Source organism: Lycium ferocissimum, chromosome 4, assembly GCF_029784015.1.
Source record: "Lycium ferocissimum isolate CSIRO_LF1 chromosome 4, AGI_CSIRO_Lferr_CH_V1, whole genome shotgun sequence".
NCBI classification, from domain to species: Eukaryota; Viridiplantae; Streptophyta; class Magnoliopsida; order Solanales; family Solanaceae; genus Lycium; species Lycium ferocissimum.
This window is the reverse complement of record NC_081345.1, coordinates 45,286,594-45,306,775: the sequence shown is the minus strand read 5'-3', so window position 1 is coordinate 45,306,775 and position 20,182 is coordinate 45,286,594. Positions and strand designations below refer to the sequence as shown.

The following is a 20,182-nucleotide window of genomic DNA, read 5'->3' as shown; positions in this document are numbered from 1 at the left end:
CAACAGTTAGTAGTTTTTTATGTTTGTCAAAATGATCCTTTTTTATTTTATCAAATATTTAATATGCTTTGATTGCTAGATTTTACCGAACCGTATTTTTTTTAAGCATGAACTCATATTTGGAGGTGCAGTTTTTGAAGTTTCTATTATTTTTGGCCTATTTCTAAAATTTGACGAGACTTTTCTAGTAATTCTTATTTTTTTTCATAGTTCACATAAAAAAGAACGATCAGAGTTTGTTAAATGTTTGACGGCAACAAAAAATGCTCACATTTAACAAACTTAGAAGACCAAAACTACTCAAAACTATAGTTGAGGAACCATTTCAACTTACCCCGCAATCATAGAGTACCATTGTAGTCATTTTTCCTCCACAAAACATCAAAAAATGCATCAATAAATAGACATCGAATCCACTGCCTTAGCAGCAAATTTAAGATTCAGATTCAAGAAAAAAAAATGTCAGAAAACAAAAACAAAAAGTTACACATAACAATGTTCCCATGGTTTGCACTTGGTCACATAAACCCATTTCTCCATCTTTCAAATGAACTAGCTAAAAGAGGTCATCAAATCTCATTTTTATGTCCCAAAAAGGCTCAAATCCAAGTTGAAAACACCAATTTTCATCCAAATCTCATCACATTTCATTCTCTTAAAATTCCTCATGTTGATGGCCTTCCACTGGGCACAGAAACAGCCTCAGATGTGCCCATTTTCCTAACATGTCACCTTGCCACGGCCTTAGACCAAATGCGCGATCAAATCAAAATCTTACTCGCGAATTTAAAACCGGACATTGTGTTCTACGATTTCGCGTATTGGGTACCGGATATTGCCTCTGAAATCGGGTTCAAGACCGTATGTTACAACGTCGTATGTGCAGCATCCATCGCGATCGCGTTAGTCCCCGCGAGAAAATCATGTACTGTTGAAGAAATGATGAAGCCGCCAAAAGGGTACCCTCCGTCACAAGTAGTGCTCCGCGAACACGAAGCACGTGGACTTTTCTTTGTATTTCAAGAATATGGTAGTGGTGTAACATTTTTTGACCGTGTCACAACAAAGATTGGCGCGATGTGATGCTATATCCATTCGGACATGTAGGGAACTAGAAGGGCCTTTTTGTGACTATTTGTCTAGCCAATATAACAAGCCCGTGTTTCTAACCGGGCCTATACTGCCCGAACCATCATCACAAGATCGTCTAGATGAAAAATGGGCTAATTGGCTCAACGGTTCGAGGCCAGGGTCCGTCCCGTTCGTGCTTTGGGGAGCCAATTAGTTCTTGAAAAGGAGCGGTCGGTTCAAGAACTCGTTTAGGAATTGAGTCAACAAATTTACCCTTTTTGATCGCGGTAAAACCTCCATTAGGTGTCAAGACGATCGGGAAGCCACGGGAGGGGATTTGAAGAGAGGAATAAAGGAAAAGGAATAGTATATGGAGATTTTGTGCCACAAATTGGGATTTTGAATCACTCTTCAATTGGGTGTTTTGTGAGCCATTGTGGGTTTGGGTCAATGTGGGAGTCTTTAATGAATGAGTGTCAAGTTGTGCTTGTACCACATTTGGGTGACCAAATCTTGAACACTAGGCTTTTGGCGAATGAGTTAAAAGTTGCTGTTGAAGTAGAAAGAGATGAAAATGGATGGTTCACAAAAGAGAATTTGTGTAAAACTATAAGAAGTGTGATGGATGAAGGGAGTGAATTAGGTGAATTGATCAAGAAAAATCATGTCAAGTGGAAAGAGACACTAACAAGGCCTGGATTCATGAGTGGTTATATTGAAGAGTTCATGAATAATTTGCACAAGCTCTAGAAGTTTTTAAACTATTTGTTGGGTGTTATATATTGAGGGTAGAGCTATAAGTCTACTTACGGGTTCAACAAAATTCAGTACCTATGGCTCAGATCCTGTATTATTGTTAAATAATCTTGAACACTAGGCTCCGCCTGTGTTATGTATCCTTTGCTAGTGTGTTATTCATGCTTCGAGTATTGTATTGTATGATGTGTGTATGTCGCAATATAATTAATATCATGATCGTTTTTCTGTTAGCTAGTCATAAACTTTGGCTTTAACTTTCTGGGTTTAACTTGATAAAGTTAGGTTCTTTACATAAAAAAAAAAAGGCGAAACATATTCATACGACTGGCCTTTCTATTCATCATCATACTGCAAAGTCCAATGTATTTCAGAATGATTTGCAAAATAACAATTTTCTATCTTTTTTCATCAGCTAAAACTTTGGTGGACAGAGTTATTCAATACATGTTTCTGGTAGAAAATAACAAATACCCGCTAAAATCAGTTGAAGTTCGTGTATAAAACACTACCGTCATAAAATAGTTTGGAATTGGCCCCACCAATCTAAGGAACCAATCTAAGGTTTAAAAGTGAATATAAGATGAGTTTGCTCTTCTAACTCTATATCTATTTGGGCAGTCTTAATATTATACCATCCAACCTTCAACCATTTTAGCAAAAAATCACCACAAAAAAATGCTACTATGCTCAAAATCTCTACTTAAGACATTCAAATATGGTTTTCTTACTGTACAAAATTAAAATTATAGACCATTCATGCCTTTCTTTGAAAATTTGACCCACCAACATTGCTGATTTCAAAAATGTTGAAACAGCAACCAGAAGACAGAAGGCAAATAAGCTTGTTTGCAACAAATTTTTCGTACATGGAAAATAAACTGCAACCACATACAAAATATGAAGAAACAAGAATATTTGGGTAATAAACGGTGCGAGTACAATTATGTTTATCCCTGGATTATTCTCTCCTAAATTTTCTCCGTAATTTGAGGGCCGTTAGCAGCGTATTTCCCGAACGTAGGATGATTTGGACCTTCTTGAGATGTAATTGATCGCCAAGAATGTCGGGCAGCACTTTGCTATTTTGAGTTGAAAGACAATATTTGATGTCTTGATCTCTTTGTGAATACCCAAGAGTTTATGGGATATTCGAGATGCCTTTCAAGAGAACATGTGTCCCTTTGGCATAAGCTAGAGTTTAGGGTAGAGTAGCTGATGTTCGGCCAAAAATATCTATATTTACTCATTGTTTGCCTCATAATACTTTTAATCGTCTTTTGTCTATTAATTATATGACTTTGTGCTTAATATTATATTTTTATTGTGTAGGAATAAAGCGATGTGAAGTTGAAGAAATTTGAAGCAAATATGAATAAATTGTGGAAGAAAAAAGAATGAAAATAAAAGAGGAAGGGAGACAAGAAAAGACAAGTCTGCCAAATAAGAGACATCAAAGGAAGAAAGGAATTGAGATTTAAAGTTGAAACACATATCTGGCAGTAATCAAATTGACAAGCGTCAACTGAGTGTGGACGCGAGGCTTGGCTGAAAGCAACGAAAATTGAAGCTGTACGCAACGCGGCGCATGAAATATTTTCGGACTAAAAGTTCTCCCAATTCTTTTTGAACTCATTTATGAGAAAAGGGTCAAATATATTCTTCTATTTTATTTTATTAGTTAAATATATCCTCCGTTAGTGAAGTTAATAAAAATACCTCTCTAGCGTCTTCAAACTTCATATTTATGCCCCCATTTGGATGGAAATCCCAAATCCTCTCAAATTACCCAATTTCAAAAAAATTACCTACTTTTTTTTTTTCTTCGCCTTATCATGATCATCAAATTCTGAAACCTCTTCTTCCACGAGAAAAAAAGAAAAAAGCAAGAATACACACCCAAATGATAAAATCCCAAAATTTAAATATTCAAAAAACTACTGGAAAAGTACCGATAGATGCAGTTCTTCTCATGTGAATATAATGAAAATGCATTTTAAAATGTTACTGCTATCCATCGGATTCATTGACCTAAAAAGTAAAGACTCTAATTTCGTTGTTGTGTCTTTGGCAGTCCAAGGAGGAATGCGAGTATCTGATCTGATTAGTCTTGCCAAGCCTCACATGCAAAAGTCAAGTGTTGTAGATAGTGTTACTGGCAAGAGTATGGACAGCAGGTAAGCATATTATTTGCATACCGCGGGCTTGTAAAGCTAGGTTGTATTACTGAGGATTATGGAGATACAACTAGAGCTTGGGATTTTATTATTTGGGCGTGTTCTTGCTTCTTTTTTTTTTTTCTTCATGGAAGAAGATGAAGCTAAGGCTTAATGATGATAATAGGCGGGTCGGGCGGGGCGGGTAAAAAAAAAGTGGATAATTTTTTTAAAATTGGGTAATTTGAGAAAATTTGGGGATTTCCATCAAAATAGGGGCACAAGTGTGAAGTTTGAAGACGTCAAGGGTATTTTTGTTAACTTTCACTAACGAAGCAAGATATTTAACTAATAAAACAAAGCAGAAGGGTATATTTGACCCCTTTCCCCTCATTTATTTCGTTTGAGCTTTTTCCTACGCCTATAAATAATCCATAAGACAGATTTTTACATAACTTTGGATAACTTGAAATCCAGATTTCAGAACTTTGGACCTAGAGAGAGCTTGGAGCCGCCGTGAAGGCCGTAGTTACAGGGTTTTATCTTCTCTTCTCTGTAATACTTATTTTTACGTTTTTATTCGGATGATTTGTTGGTTTTCCTTCATGTCTATGTGGAGCTAAACTCTTTAGTTCTAGGGTTGTGACACAAACACAAAAGTTGACGTTTGATTATTATTTATATCTATTGAATTTCCATCTTTGGGTTGCTTATTTATTCTTGTTCTTAATTGTTTGATTTTTTGGGCAATAGCTAGACACTACCTGTGGTGCGTGAATTGGACTTGAGAGAGGGAATTCATGTACGTAATAAGAATAAATAGAGTTAATTTTTTATATTATCGTTTTGCTACTAAGGATAGGGATATACTTCAAGAAATCCTAACAGATCTTAGAGTTTGAGATGGGTTGGACTCGTCTTGTAGAGTCCTATTTTAAATCTACGAAATTTTTTATGTCTACAAATACCCCCTACTCCAAAGCTTGTCACATGTGTAGACTTGCAAAAATTCAAAGATGAGACTTGAAGTATAATTAATTTAGATTTGCATCGTGTAGTGGTATAAGACCTACTAAAAAAGAACTCATTCCCTATCAAGAATTTCCCCATTCTCATAACCTGAAACTCCTCTTTGTCGTCAATCTTTTATTTTGCCAACTCATTTTGCTAACTTGATCCTCCTCGTCTGCAAACAAGTAGAGACGTCTTAATGTGAGACTTCTTATCCTCATCTTGGTACTCTTGCGTGTACAGAATTGCTGACTCACCTCTCTATCATGTATCTGTTTATCCAAAAACTTGGAAGACTTATTAGCCATTCCATCTCCTATATATTACACACGCAACCCCAATTTTCCAGAAACTTCTACTTTGCGACAAAAGTTTAATTAATTTCTACATGCTGATAGTGTAAAAGAATCTTTCCACAAAGTTTCCATACTACTAGAGAGAGCCGATTTACAAGTATGTTTTCTACCAAAGATTGTTGTTTCGCGAAATGCTTATGAAAATGAAATTCTTTCATTTGAAAGTCTGTAACAACTGGCTAAGACCTTGTGATAGAAACAACCTAAAGAAGAAACTAGACGTGTTATATGCTATAGAGTTCATATATATTCTTGGTTTTACCTGGTATTGGAAAAGAAATCAACAAGGGCCTATGATAGTTTATTATGTAAGATTAAGATTAACATGAGCACTAATTTATACTAGCCACAAAAAGAGGTATAGTTATATGGTATTTGTACATGGTGGAGCTAACATATAAGAGGTATTTAAGTATAAAAACTACATTTTAATTTTATTACAAACTGTAGCTATAAGGTGTTTGTATTTACAACTCGTAGTTATAAGGTATATGTATTTGGCTGATTGTATTTTTGGGCAAACTAGATGTATTGGATTATTGGACTGTATGTGTTGTTTGATTGATCTATATACATATGTATTTGACTGACTGTATTTTGACAAAGTAGAGTAGCTGACTGTATGTGTTGTTTGACTAATCTATATACATTTGTATTAGCTTGTATTTTGGAACTGTGTATTTGAATACACCCGAATACACGCGAAACAAATAAAACATAGTTACGAATTATAATTACAAAAACAGTAGCTATAATTGGTTAGAAGCCTAGAGATTATAGTTGTTTATGTAAGCACTCTAGTTATATTAGTGTTCCTTTACATAGTAAATTGATAATCTTTATCAATCATAATCTAAAAGAATCTGGTTAGACAAGAAATGGACCAAGCCCGCTCTGATGCATCTTATTGTTCGAGGCCCAACAACAGGCCCATTTGAGAACTACTATTCTATAACGTAACCTTCTACTTTCTCCTCGTATAACAATGGAGTGAAGTGTCACATTTTAATTTACACATATGATATTTTTGTACACATTATCTAGTAGACCCGGGGTTCACATTTTTTCGGTTCTTTATATGAAAATAAAAACTTATTCTAATTCATTATTTGGTACTGTTATAGGCTCAAACCAAAACTGATGCATTTATGAGAAATAACGTAAATCAGTTCAATTCGGTCAATTTTATAAATAGTTTTGACACCGCTAGCTATAATAGGTTAAATTATATTGGGCAATTTGCAGGATTACCCCCAAATTTTTAAAAATGTCTTTAAATTTTTCTTTCTTATCGCCCTCACGCATTTACAAAATTCTGCATTGTGAATTTTTTTTTTTATTGAGTGCATTTTAATTTTTAAAGACCACCCCAAATGAAGGGCAATCCGCATTTAAAAAAAAAAGGTAAAATTTCTCAAATGACTACCTTATCAGTAGCCTTCCTACCATTTGTAAAATATTACCATTCGTAGCTAAAAATCATTGATTTGTGTATGTTTTCGCATGTATTTGTTGCAAGAACACATGAGCAACTGTAAAAAAGAAACATTTTATTTTTAGGTCAAATTAAATGAGAAATTAAGATATTTTTTACCTTCTTTTCCGCAAAATTTTTTTTTTTTTACACGTTTCTTTCTTCCACGTATTCTTCAACATTCAAAACGTAAAAATTCAAATTTCAAATTAAATCAACACTCGAAAAATACATTGACAAAACAAACACGATTAATCAACAACCAATGTATTTGACGTTTTCAATAAATTTAGCTTTTTTAAACGTTTTTTATTTACGTGTATTTGATAAAGATAACTAACGTAAGACGTTTCCAATCAAACTCATGTATTTTATATTAAATATCATGTATTTGTGCAAAAATTAAAGACCACCCCAAATGAAGGGCAATTTACCCATGTATTTGAAGCATAAAAAAAAATCAAACCCCATGAACTATATTGATAGCAAGGCTTTACAAACAAAACACTGCATGTTACGTATATTATGTTGGGTTAAATCATCACAAAATATAGATAATAGTTTATCATGAACATGACACTATTTTTTCGTATCTCTCTCCCCTTGACTTTTACCAAGAAAAGAATTTCTCGTTAGTTGTTTCAAGCAAACACCAACTTTTGGTTAAAAAAGGACTTTACCCGTTTGGAGAGTTTTTTCACTTTCTTGTGGGATTAATATTGTTACCATTAAAAGGGGATATACATTGGAGGTGCTAATTTTAGGTATTTGTTAAATTTTTTTTAAATTAGAAAAGTATTCGCTTTAAAATAAAAGGTAGTATTACCACTAATGTACTTTAACGCGTAAAAATTCCAAAAAAAAAAAAAACTATATTGATAGCAAGGCTTTACAATAGCACTGCATGTTACGTATATTGTGTTTGGGTTAAATCATCCGAAAGATACTAGTTTACATGAGTGACACTTTTTAATATCTGAATGACTTTTACCAAGAAAAGAATTTCTCGTTAGTTGTTCAAGCAAACACCAACTTTTGGTTAAGGACTTTACCCGTTTGGAGAGTTTTTTCACTTTCTTGTGGGATTTTTTTTTTTTCCACTTTATTTAAAAATCTTTGACAAGAAATTTCAAATACAACCAAATATTTATTAAAAAACTATAACATTCAAACAACCAAATATTTATTAGAAAAACTATAACCAAACCAACTGAACCAAACACAACTCCATCTTCAACTCATATTTCAAAATTCTGAATAAAGTGAAAAATATTTGGTTTTCATGACAAAACGCCTACTTACAGTTTTAGGTGACTGTATGTAGGATTTGTGCTTTCCTTTTCTCTTTTCCTTGACCAGAAAATTTTCTGTTGGTTAAGCTTATGATACTCAAGCTGTCTCCACATAAGCAATAGTTCCTCCATAAAGCTGCTTAAGCTTGGGCTTTAAGTCCCCAATTTTTGAAGGCCCCATTTTATATCACAATAGTTGTAGTATAAGCTTTTATTTTTTAAAAAAATACTATAGATTTTCACTAACAAAAAAATGTATCTTTTGTATTTTGATTTGACATAAAGGGGCCTCAAATAAAGTTTGCAACATGTAAACAAAGAATTTATGGAATGGAAGTAAAAAAGTAATCTTTAATTTTTCATTTTACCTTTTCAATGAAAGCAAGACTTTTCATTTCCTTTTTTAGGCTATGCAAAACTCACTCATTTTCCTAAATATCAACGCAGACTTCCTCTCTTTTAATATTTTCTTTGTTCCTTCAAGCTTCAGAAAATGTCTCTTTAGCAATATTATTCTTGAAACAAGCAAGAGAAAAGTGTGTGTCAAAAGAAATTATTGATCTGCATTTTTTGGATATCAAGCATTATTGAAAGTTTATGAAGCAACAAGTTCTTATTTTGAGATCAAAGTTACTTGAATCATAATTTGTTTCTTCATTTTTTTAGTATTATTTTTTCAATTAAAGTTTATTGTGCTTGAGATTTATATTATGTAGGCATATATTGTTCTTTTATTATTATTAAAATTTAAATATGTCAATTAGAAAATATGAATCAGGCTATTCGAAACTTAAAAGAAAAAGAAAAAATGATGCTTTGATACAATCTAAAAAATGAGCTCTAATTGAAATGGTTGCAAAATTTGATCCGATCATGCACGGACATATCCGACGAATTAAACATGATAAAATTCATGATCATTATCTTCGATGTTCTTTGAAATATAATAGTCACTCTGCTATTGACGATTTAGACTTATTTTCCGAATTAAAAGTGTTAAGGGAGATAGTACAAATAGATGCTAATACTTTAACCGATATACTCAATCAGATAAAAAGACTTGATTTTTTTCAGATGCCTATATTGCCTATAGAATAATGTTAACTGTTCATGTAAGTTGCCTCAGCGGAAAGAAGTTTTTCAAAACTAAAATTGATAAAAATCTGACTTAAGATCAAGCAGGTCTCAAGAGAGATTGAATGGATTAGGTATATTATCCATTGAAAAATAATTATTAGAAGAAATCGAATATAATAATATTATTCATAGCTTTGCATCTCAAAATACTATAAAAATAAATTTTAAATAAAAACTATATATTATATAATTTTTTCTTTAAATAAAAATATTAAGGCCTTTCATCGAAGTTTAACTTTAGGCCAACAATAGTGTTGAGCCGCTCCTGCCAAAAGACTCGAAGTGTTTTGCATGTAAAAGTCATGTACAATTTCTTTTTTTGTCATTTTTACTTGTTCAACTAAACACATATCAGAAGCCAACTCATCTATTGGCAGTGATCGTTTCGTAGACAACTTGGATACAGTTTCAGTCATCAAAACTCTAAAATTAAAGTAACCCTGCTTATTCCGTAACGTGTAATATGTTGGTTAAACGTACACGTTGCAAATTCGAACATGACATGTATAAAAATCAATTTTCTCCGTCTCAATTTAAGTGTATTAGTTTGACTGCATACATAATTTAAAAAACAGAGTGAGGTAGACCTTTGAATCCTATGGTCTTAAACTTGCTACGTAGATTATTGAAATTGGAAAACTTATTAAATATAAAAAAATACATTCTTTTTCGGACAGACAAAAAAAAAAGTAAAATACTTAAATTGAAACGGAGAAAGTAATAATTAAATGGCGAAGAATAGAAACCGGCTAATTATCTATTAAATTTCGAACAGTGCGTGAGAGACCCCTCAAAAGAATTTTGGTCATACAAAACCATGCTAGTTACGTGCCTTAATCTAGATGGACACATAAATTGACAGAGAAACTTTGTATGTTCTTTTTCTAATCAAAAGAGATATGGCCTCACACCAAAGAGTGTCAGATCCGCTAATTTTTAATTATTTGTAGTTTAGTTAACCAATCATCTGTAGCACGTAACATCTTTAAAACAGAATCACTATTACAAAGTACTATGGATTTAGTTGCTTTGGTCGAAATGTTGATTTACCAAAAATATATAAATATTAAATTTTGATCACAATAACTCAATAAACAATGAAGTGATATTTTAAAATCATAAAATTCAAAATATTGGATCCACATCCGTTTTTAAGGTACTCGCCCATTAGTTTAAGACAAGTTCAATCATCTTGAGCTGATGATATATTTAAACACTCAGGGATCACCATAAAAAATTGTGATAGGATGAATATGGTCCTTTCACCTTATTCGGAGATCTCGTATTTGAGCTCTGAAATTGAATTTTTTTAGGTAAGAAGCTCTTCCCCTTTTAATGCATCTTATATGATGCGAATCAGAATTAATGAAGGCTCCAAAAAGAATACTAAACATTGGGTGGAACTTGGAAGACAAAAAAAACATGTGACTTTACGTCTTGATGGATGCATTCACGTGCACCACGGTCTGAAAAATATGTACATAAAATTGTGGAGAGACCACAAGTTGGAGTTGAAAATTTGTACCAATTTGCTAACCAAATATTTATTTGAAAATATTTTTTAAAAAGAGATTTTTATATATAAATATATATATACTAAACGGGACCTTACTATACTATCAATACTAGATGGCGTATGCCGCGCGCATATATATATATATATATATATATATATATATATATATATATATATATATATATATATATATATATATAAACGGGATTATATACTATCGAAGATAGATATGCGCGCGCGCGACGACGGGCCCAACACTTTGGATTATGTAGTGTATCTATGTGTATGTAGTTGTGTACAATTGTAAAGATTTATGTATTGGGTAGTGATAGTATATTATATTTTATATTGCTAATAAATATACATAAGTTTGCACTGTCTATGCATATATACAGATGAACATTAATACATATACACAAATGTTATTTGTCTATTACATTGATGATTACACTGTCTATATATATATATATATATATATATATATATATATATATATCACTAATATTATATATTTACAAAAGCTGGTACTGGTAAATAGTTAAAAGTAATGCAGTCGGCTATTTTGTTAGTAGCAGCCATGCATGTTGTAGCTGTGCGACGCCATGGCTGACAAAATACCTGTAGAAATTTGTTGTTAAAATTAGCGGAAGTGTTCAATTGATGGATGTAGAGAGTGTAGTAGTAGTGCAGTTGAGTTAGTTGTGTCACGTATTAATTGCATTTTTTTGCGCTTTGAATTTTGCCCTCAAATTGGTGGTCTTTAAGTTTGTCCTTCGCTTGAAAAGGTGGCCGAAAATATAAGACAACCTATGTTGGATCCGGCATAATTTTAGTTATGCCTTAAGACAACTTATGTTGTCTCCGACAGAGGTTGCCTAAGGCATAACTAAGCCTTAAGCCATAAAAGTTTGCCTCATAAATTGCCTTAAGGCATAAAATTTATGCCGGATCCGGCATAACTTTCCCAAGCTTTGCTTTGCAAAATTATTTTTATTTTTCTGCCGGAGCCGGGGTTCGAACCCAGAACCTCAGGGTTTCTACTCGAAGGGCAAAAATTAAAGACCAGCAATTTAAGGGGCAAAAATTGAAGACCACCCCGAATGAGGGGCATTCCTGCGAATTGCCCTATTAATTGTTACACCTTTCGTTTTTATTTGTTTAATAGTATTATATTTTATTAATGTATTTGGTATAGTTACGAATGATAATTTACAAAATTACTGTAGTTACTAAAAATAAATAAATTAAAATGTAGCTATTATCAATAATTACGTCTTAGAGGTAGCTATGCCAAGTATTTTTTCTTATAATTTTAGCATATGCATGTCAACCATTGTTACCTTTAATTGTGCATAAAGCTCAAGTTTAACAAAGTTAAATACATTATCTTAGTTAGGTAATTTAAATTTACTTTTGTCCACCAAGTTTTTCCTTCGGCGTCTTGTTCCCAAATTGAAATAAGTACTACTCCATCCGTCTCTCAGTATTTGTTATGACTAGGGGTGCTTATCGGTTTGGATTGGATAATTGTGTTAAAGTGTGTGTGTGGCTAGGCCGTGTATAGATATCGGTTTTTTAAATATCTCATGAAAAACGCTAACCAACCAATAAGATATCGTTGGTGTGGTGAATCGATTTTATTAGAATGGATTGTTGTTATGGTAGGTTATGATGTTAGTCGGTTTATCGGTTCATCAATAAAGTATATGAGATTTTTTTTGGTTCTATATGATGTGAATTATTTGCATCAATACAAAATTATCAAAACACAAAAGGCTCAATATTGATAGCGTATAGGTTGCAAACTCACATTTGACCCTATTTGCTTCACATCGCAAGATTTAAATGGATGTATTACATCATGGTGGGTATTCTTGAGTTTGGGACACATGATTTTAAATTATTGAAAATACGAATTAAATTTTCACTAAAGTATCGTTATTAAATAAACTTGTGCTTTAAGAAATGATAAGTATGAGATTTTCATACTAGAGTGTGTCAATGTCCATAAGAAACTTATTTCTTTCAAACAACCACTAGTAATTCTATCTCGTTCTCATCTTCACCATAGAAAAGGGGAGAAACATCCAAGGAAAGTAAAAATGTTTTGAATGATTCTAGTTGGTAACATGAGATAATAAGAAACAAACAACAAGCAAAAGCAATAAGGAAATGACAAACTGCTACCATGTTGTGGGAAGAAAAATGAGTTTTAGGCTCAAAGATTAGTATTTCTAATCTTTAGTACTTTATATACATAGGGATATATTTATAATTTAATTATTATTAACGGGTTAACTTATATGTATCGTGTTTAACCGATAAGAAAAATGAGGAAACCGTCCCCCGCTATTATCCGTGTATAAGCCGTTAACTATAAAATTAAGACCGTACCATTTCCCATCCGTTAATCCAATTTTAGCATATGCATGTCAACTTGTTACCAATAAACCAATAAACAAAGTATTTATCTTGGTAGTTTAAATTTACTTTTGTCCACCAAGTTTTTCCTTCGGCGTCTTGTTCCCAAATTGAAATAAGTACTACTCCAGTTATGACTTCTAAAAATAGTCATCTCCAATTATTTGTCATTTTAGAAGTTCAAGACAAAAAATATTTTTTTTCATTTTGCTTTTTGGTAGTAATTATTCTTGAAAAATATAAACACCTCAATTATGGGGTGATATTATGGTTATTCAAATACCAATATAAAAATAGTTAAAATCCCGCATAATTAATATTTCTAAGGGCATGTAAAAGAGAATCAAGACAGATAATTCGAGACGGAGGGAGTAAGAAGCAAAAAATTAATGAATCTTGCACCAAAAACTTATCAAGTAAAGCTAAAAGAGTAGTTATTGTTACATTTTTAAGAACTCTTCGATAATAAAGCATTTTTTTTTATAGATTAAAGATACATATAACTAAGTAATCATATTTGTATTAATGTTTTTTTTATTTTTAGATTTTGATGTTTTGTTCTAATATTGTGTTTGTTCTTAAGTTAGATTACAATCTTTTTAATTATATAATAAAAATATTTTGCAAAAGAGGCACATGTGAACGTTTTATTTAGTTCATAAAAATAGTGAAATTAGTTATTAAAAGGGTAAAGCTTTATTTGGATTTTAAAAAGTTAATCCACGATATATTTTATAAAAATATCCCACTATATATTGATTATCAAGGAGAAGTGAAAATCATTAAAAATACTGAAAAAGTGAATAATTTGATACCGTATATGTGCCACAATTTGGACCGAATGAAATCAAGAAGAAGTGAAATTATGTGAGCGTGATAAAATAGTGAAAAGTCAAAAGAGTGTAAAAGTGACATGGCTAAAAACATAATTAATACCTGCCATTTGAAATGACATCATCTGTTATGATGCAATTTTTATAAGCAGGGGTAAAATAGGGAAGGTATGAATATATTTAATATTAAATTACAGTAAGATTCTACTTTTAACTAATGAAATTATTTAATGGCAAGTGCTTTGACCAAACTGCCCTTGGTTGGTCGACGATCCACTTCTTCAACTCATGCTTCTATATAGTTATATAATAAATATAACTATAAAACGTGCCTAATCTGTGTCTCCGTTGTTTAACACATCCAAGCTTAACAGTTAGGCGTTTGTCTCAAAATCATTAAAGAAAGTTCTACAACTTTCCAAAAATTGAAAAATACACTAGATATTTATTCCTAGTTTTTGCAAAACTTATTTTTTTATTTAAAAATGTTTGGTCAACTTTTTTTCTCAAAAGAATATTAAAAGAAATGAAATAATTTTCAACACCACGAGGAGTCTATAGCTCTCATCCTGGCGCGTGGGGAACTTTCGACCACATAGCATCAGATCCGACATGTACCAAAGTGGGACCCGGTTAGAACACGGATCTTTTTTCAGTTCAAGCAAATTTTTGACAGAATTTTCTATTAAAAATGTTTTTTTTTTTTTTAATATTTCAAACCATCCATGCAAAACAAAAAACAAAAAAGAAGTACTTATATTGTTCAACTATTGTCCTCTTAAATTGTTGAAGACCGGATGATTGAGATTTCTTCATTTTTAATTAGAGATGTCGAAAGTAAAATGAAAACCTTTTTTAGTAGATAGGAATATATGTAATATGTAACGTATGGGTTAGTCTGAATATACTAGATTTGACATGAGTTGTAGTCAAATCTCGAACTCAAACCGATGAAGTTCAAATCTTGAATCCATTCCTATTGGTAAGGAGCACTTTATTTCTATAGCAAGAATTCAAATTAGTTGGACCAGTGATCTTTCGGATGATTAAAGCAGGGATAGATGTAGCCATAAATTTACAAGTTCACCCAATTATTATTATATATTATTTTAAGTTTGCTATAGGAACCCAAAACTTAAAAGGATGTGAACTCAGATATTAAAAATACTAAATATTATAAATTTTTAATTGTGACCCAATTATTATTATTATTATATATTAATTTGAGATTGTTATAAAACCCATAAACTTAAAGAATTTTAAAAATCAGATTAATTGGATGAGTAAACTTCAGAATACCAGATGATAATAAAATGGAGCGTGAGGCTCTATAAGTCTAAAAAACGAGTGGCCTTTAACAAAACACTTCTATTCCTACAAGGCTACAACTATCATTTTTGTTTCTCTATTTAAAGCCCAAAAATTAACAACCAAAGTTCTAATTTCAGAATTCAGAGTACTTTCAAATTGAGCTGAAGTTTCAACTTGAAAATGGAGACCAATGGGGTGATGGTGAAGTCAAATTTGTCTGACGGAGTTAACAACCAAGAAATTGAAACCCCAAACAATATCACAATCAAAGGCATTCTTGGATTGTTAATGGCAAATATTGAAACAGCAACTGATGATGAAGATGAAGAAAATGGTTGCAACAATCTGAAGAAGAATATGAAGAGGAAGAAGAAAGTGATATCATTGGGAATGGGTGACCCTACAGCATATTCTTGTTTTCATTCACCTGCTGTTGCACAGGATGCTGTTCTTGAAACTCTTACTTCTCAAAAATTCAATGGTTATTCTCCAACTGTTGGCCTTCCTCAAGCAAGAAAGTAATGTACACTCACTTCCATTCTATTTTCTTTTTCTTTTTATAACTCTATGCCAGGTCAGCTTGCATGTAACTCGACTAATTTCATTGGATACCTGCTATTTTCCACCAAAGACGGGTATTGGGTTACTTTGTCCAGCTTGGACAGATGAGGAGAAATTATCTAGTATTTTTGCTTCTACTGAAATTTAAACCTGAGATTTCATGACTCCGCAACAAAAAAATCACCTCAATTCTTTTTTTCTTTTATTACTCCGGTCCAGCTTACTTGCACCTCGATTAATTTCACGGGTACATGCTACCTCCCATCAGCAGAGATATCGGATAACTCTGTCCACCATGGCTTGAACAGATAGGAAGAAATCACCTAATGTTTTTGCTTCCGTGGAATTTTAATCGGAGACTTCATGGTTCTTTCCTTCACTTTTTGTTGCAAACTTATTGAACTAGGAAAATATGATATAACCTATATATACACCGACAATCTAAAGATTTATAGTATCGGTATAATTTAACATGGTGTAGTAGGTGACATGTCTTATTTTTAAGTTACTAATCTCACTATTATGAATGTTTACATGTCCGAGTAATTATCTTTTTAGGTAACCTGATGGTCTAAAAATTCACTTACGATGTCAGTTTGCAGAGGTTAAAATAGGCAAGACATGAGTGTTTCTTGTTAATGTGTAGGCACTGTTACTTCCTCTGGTCCCAAAATATTAGTCGTTTTGGTGATCTGAATTTGTTTCGAAGTATTTGGCGTTTTAGAAAAACAAGAAGTTATTCATTGTTTTTTTCGAATCTACCCATGTTGTTCCCAACATTAAAATGTTAGTTAAGTGAGACGTCTAATGAGAGATAAATGGTAGTTTAGACAAATACTCTTTTATTGAAGGTTATTACATGTCATTCTTAGTTAAGACTGCAAAAAACTTCTCACAGATAACATGGATAAGGAGGTAGTAACTTCTTTTTTCTTTTTTCTTTTTTTGATTTGAAGTTTCAGAATGTTCAATGAAGTTATTCTGTTCTTATGTTTTACTACTTGGTTCCTTAATTTTAACTTCTTGTTGAATATTTTTTGATCGAACAGGGCGATCGCAGATTATTTATCCCGTGAACTTCCAGACAAGTTATGTGCAGATGATGTTTATGTCACAGCTGGTTGCACCCAAGCCATTGAAATAGCCTTGTCCATTTTGGCTCGCCCTGGTTCTAACATATTGCTGCCAAGGCCTGGTTTCCCAATTTATGCACTTTGTGCTGCCTTTAGACACATCGAAGTTCGATACTTTGATCTTGTTCCAGGCAAGGGCTGGGAGGTTGATCTCAATGCTGTTGAAGCTCTAGCAGATCGTAACACGATTGCAATAGTTGTTATAAATCCTGGCAATCCTTGTGGAAATGTTTATAGTTACAAGCATCTTCAAGAGGTTGTCCTTACTGCTTTTGTTCCACACAACTATTACTACCTTTTTTTTAATAACCGTGGTGTCCGGGCCAATTTGCGTGTTTGGCTAAGCTTTCAACATATGCTTATTTTGAAAAGTGCTTTTGTCAAAAGTGTTTTTCAAAAAAGTACTTTTGGAGAGTAGCAGTTTGTGTTTGCCTAATCAATTTGTGAAAGCACTTCTGTCAATATTAGAGCTGTACTTTGTGCTTGGCTAATGTTCCAAAAGTGGTGAGGAAAAGCTATTTTTTTTAGCTTCTGACAAACAACTTCTACTACTACTCAAAAGCGCTTATTTTTCCCTAAAAGCTTAGGCAAACACCTAAACTTTCTTTAGAATAAGCACTTATTGAAAATTTAAAAAAAAAAAAAAGCACTTTTAGCTATCCAGAAGCTTGACCAAACAGGCTATAATTCCACGGGGTACTTGATACCTCCCCCAAACACAAGTTCCGAGTAACTCTATCCACCAAGGCTTTGGATAGATGCGAAGAAAAGACCTACTGTTATTTGCGTCCGCTGGATTTGAACCTAAGATTCGATTACTGTTTTTCTTTCCTTTTTGCATTCTGTATTAGTTATGAGATTTTGTTTTTGTGTTAATATCAGATTGCAGAAACTGCAAAGAAGCTTAGGACCATAGTGATCGCAGATGAAGTATATGGGCATCTTGCTTTTGGTGCTAAACCATTTGTGCCTATGGGAGTTTTTGGAGCCATTGCTCCCGTGCTTACTCTCGGTTCTTTGTCTAAACGATGGTTAGTCCCTGGCTGGCGCCTCGGTTGGCTTGTCACAAATGATCCCAATGGCACCTTCAAAAACCCAAAGGTTTGTACTACACAACATGATTAGGCTATGCTGCTTGGACCCTCCAAAAATGTTGCCGTATTCGTGTCGGATCCTCCGAAAATGCATAGTTTTTGAAGGATCAGACACACACCCAGCGATATTTTTGAAGAGTTTGAGCAACATAGTGATCAATTATTCCATTACAACCCTTAATATCTCTGTTTATGATGTTCTTCCATATATATTTTTTTCTCTTTATTGACTTATCTTGATTATCAGTTTGTTGAGCGCATTAAGAAGTATTGTGACATTTGCGGAGGTCCAGCTACCTTTATACAGGTTTGCATTTTATCCCTATTCCCTCATATTTTTTGTTAAACGTGTATGTCTAAGGCGTCTTAGAATTGTAGCTTAAGATATGATAAGTCGTAAATACAATTAGTGCAAAGTCATTTAATTGAATCTCATGTAAACTTACCTGATACTAGCAACCATTAATGTGTAGGCGGCTGTCCCTCGCATTATTCAGCAAACCGAAGATGTCTTCTTCAGGAAGACCGTTAACTTGTTGAAGCGGACTGCAGACATTTGTTGCGAAAAGATAAAGGAGATTCCTTGTATTAGCTGCCCACATAAACCGGAAGGCTCAATGGCTGTAATGGTGAGCAGTGAGATAAATCAAACACCTATAAGTTTATCCAGTATATGCTCTCATTTTTAAAACAATTTCTCTATTATATGCAGGTGAAGCTGAATGTATCACTTTTGACAGACATTAGTGACGATATTGACTTCTGTTTCAAACTGGCGAAAGAGGAATCTGTTATACTCCTTCCAGGTAAGAACTAAAGAATTGAGGAAATAAATGATTAATCTTAGAAATAATAAAGGTAAAACCACAACTTAGGATGCATGGAGACCAATACCATCTCTCGCAACTTATGGACCTTTTAGACCACGATCTTTTTGAGCAAACTAAAAATCGTATGAGAAAATGTTAGACCACGGTCTAAAATTTTGTCTGTCTCAACGGCTATATTTGTACAACTTTTAAAAATGGGGACAAAATCTAAATGGTCACTTAGAAAAGGAACATTGCATAAATCAGCCGAAGAACAGAAAAAGAGTTAATATATAGTTCAGGAAACAACGACAATTGTTTGCAAATATGTAAGAGTAAGCATTTATACAAATAACGAGGCGATTTACCTTGACTAAAACACTTGCAGGACTTGCTGTGGGTCTAAAGAATTGGATTAGAATAACCTTTGCAGCGGATCCGTCTTCTCTTGAAGAAGCACTAGGAAGGCTCAAGTCGTTCTGTCAAAGGCATTCATATCAAAAAAATGTTCATTGTTGATTGCAGTTAGTAAGCAATCCTTGTAATAGATCTTCTACGCTGAGCACCTCAGCTACAGTTAGTTGCTAAGTCACAGTATAAATTGTATAATCATAGTGCAAGTTACAGCAATTTATTGATTTTTGAACATGCAACGACTATAGTAATTTTACAGGCTGATTACATGGCAAGTTACAAACACATTTGAACTGCCAATATTGTTCCCTCTGTACCTATTTGTATAACAGCAACCTTGAACTACACATCTAAAAATATTTGACTAGTTGGGCTTTCATGCATTGCATAATAGGAAGTCGCTTTGATCTGAAATGGCATTTTTGCATTGTTTGCCTCCGCTACATGAAGAAGCCAGAAAGAGACTTGTTAGACTTGTGAAGCTTGAATTCTGCTTCTAAAATCCATACTAATACCAAAGTGTTATCAGAGACTTGAATTGCCCGAGGAAGATGTCCACATTTTGAATACATGTAAATTGATCTGTATTTTACTAGCTGGAGAATCTTACGCATTGCATATAGGAAGTCGCTTTGATTTGAAATGACATTTTTGCACGGTTTGTCTCTCCTACTTGTTAGATTTGTGAAGCTTGAATTCTGCTTCTAAACTCATTTATACCAAAATGTTATCAAAGACTTGAATTGCCCGAGGAAGATGTCCCCATTTTGCATACATATAAAATGAGGCGAAGCCAAGAATTTCGCTAAGGGTGTTCAAGATTTAATTTATATGTAT

The 20,182-nt window shown here is 32.9% G+C and overlaps 1 protein-coding gene and 1 pseudogene across 1 annotated transcript; both read left to right on the top strand.

The window, feature by feature from the left end:
• The first annotated feature begins 311 nt into the window (after nucleotides 1-311).
• Nucleotides 312-2,060, top strand: LOC132054765 (anthocyanidin 3-O-glucoside 2'''-O-xylosyltransferase-like; annotated as a pseudogene).
• Nucleotides 2,061-15,335: 13,275 nt separating this feature from the next.
• Nucleotides 15,336-19,612, top strand: LOC132053262 (probable aminotransferase TAT2). Its single transcript, XM_059445212.1, has 7 exons — nucleotides 15,336-15,852; nucleotides 16,945-17,284; nucleotides 17,911-18,129; nucleotides 18,370-18,429; nucleotides 18,596-18,751; nucleotides 18,835-18,928; nucleotides 19,320-19,612. Exons 1-7 carry the CDS (start codon nucleotides 15,515-15,517, stop codon nucleotides 19,448-19,450), a joined length of 1,338 nt encoding a protein of 445 aa, XP_059301195.1. The 5' UTR covers nucleotides 15,336-15,514; the 3' UTR covers nucleotides 19,451-19,612.
• The last annotated feature ends 570 nt before the right edge of the window (nucleotides 19,613-20,182 follow it).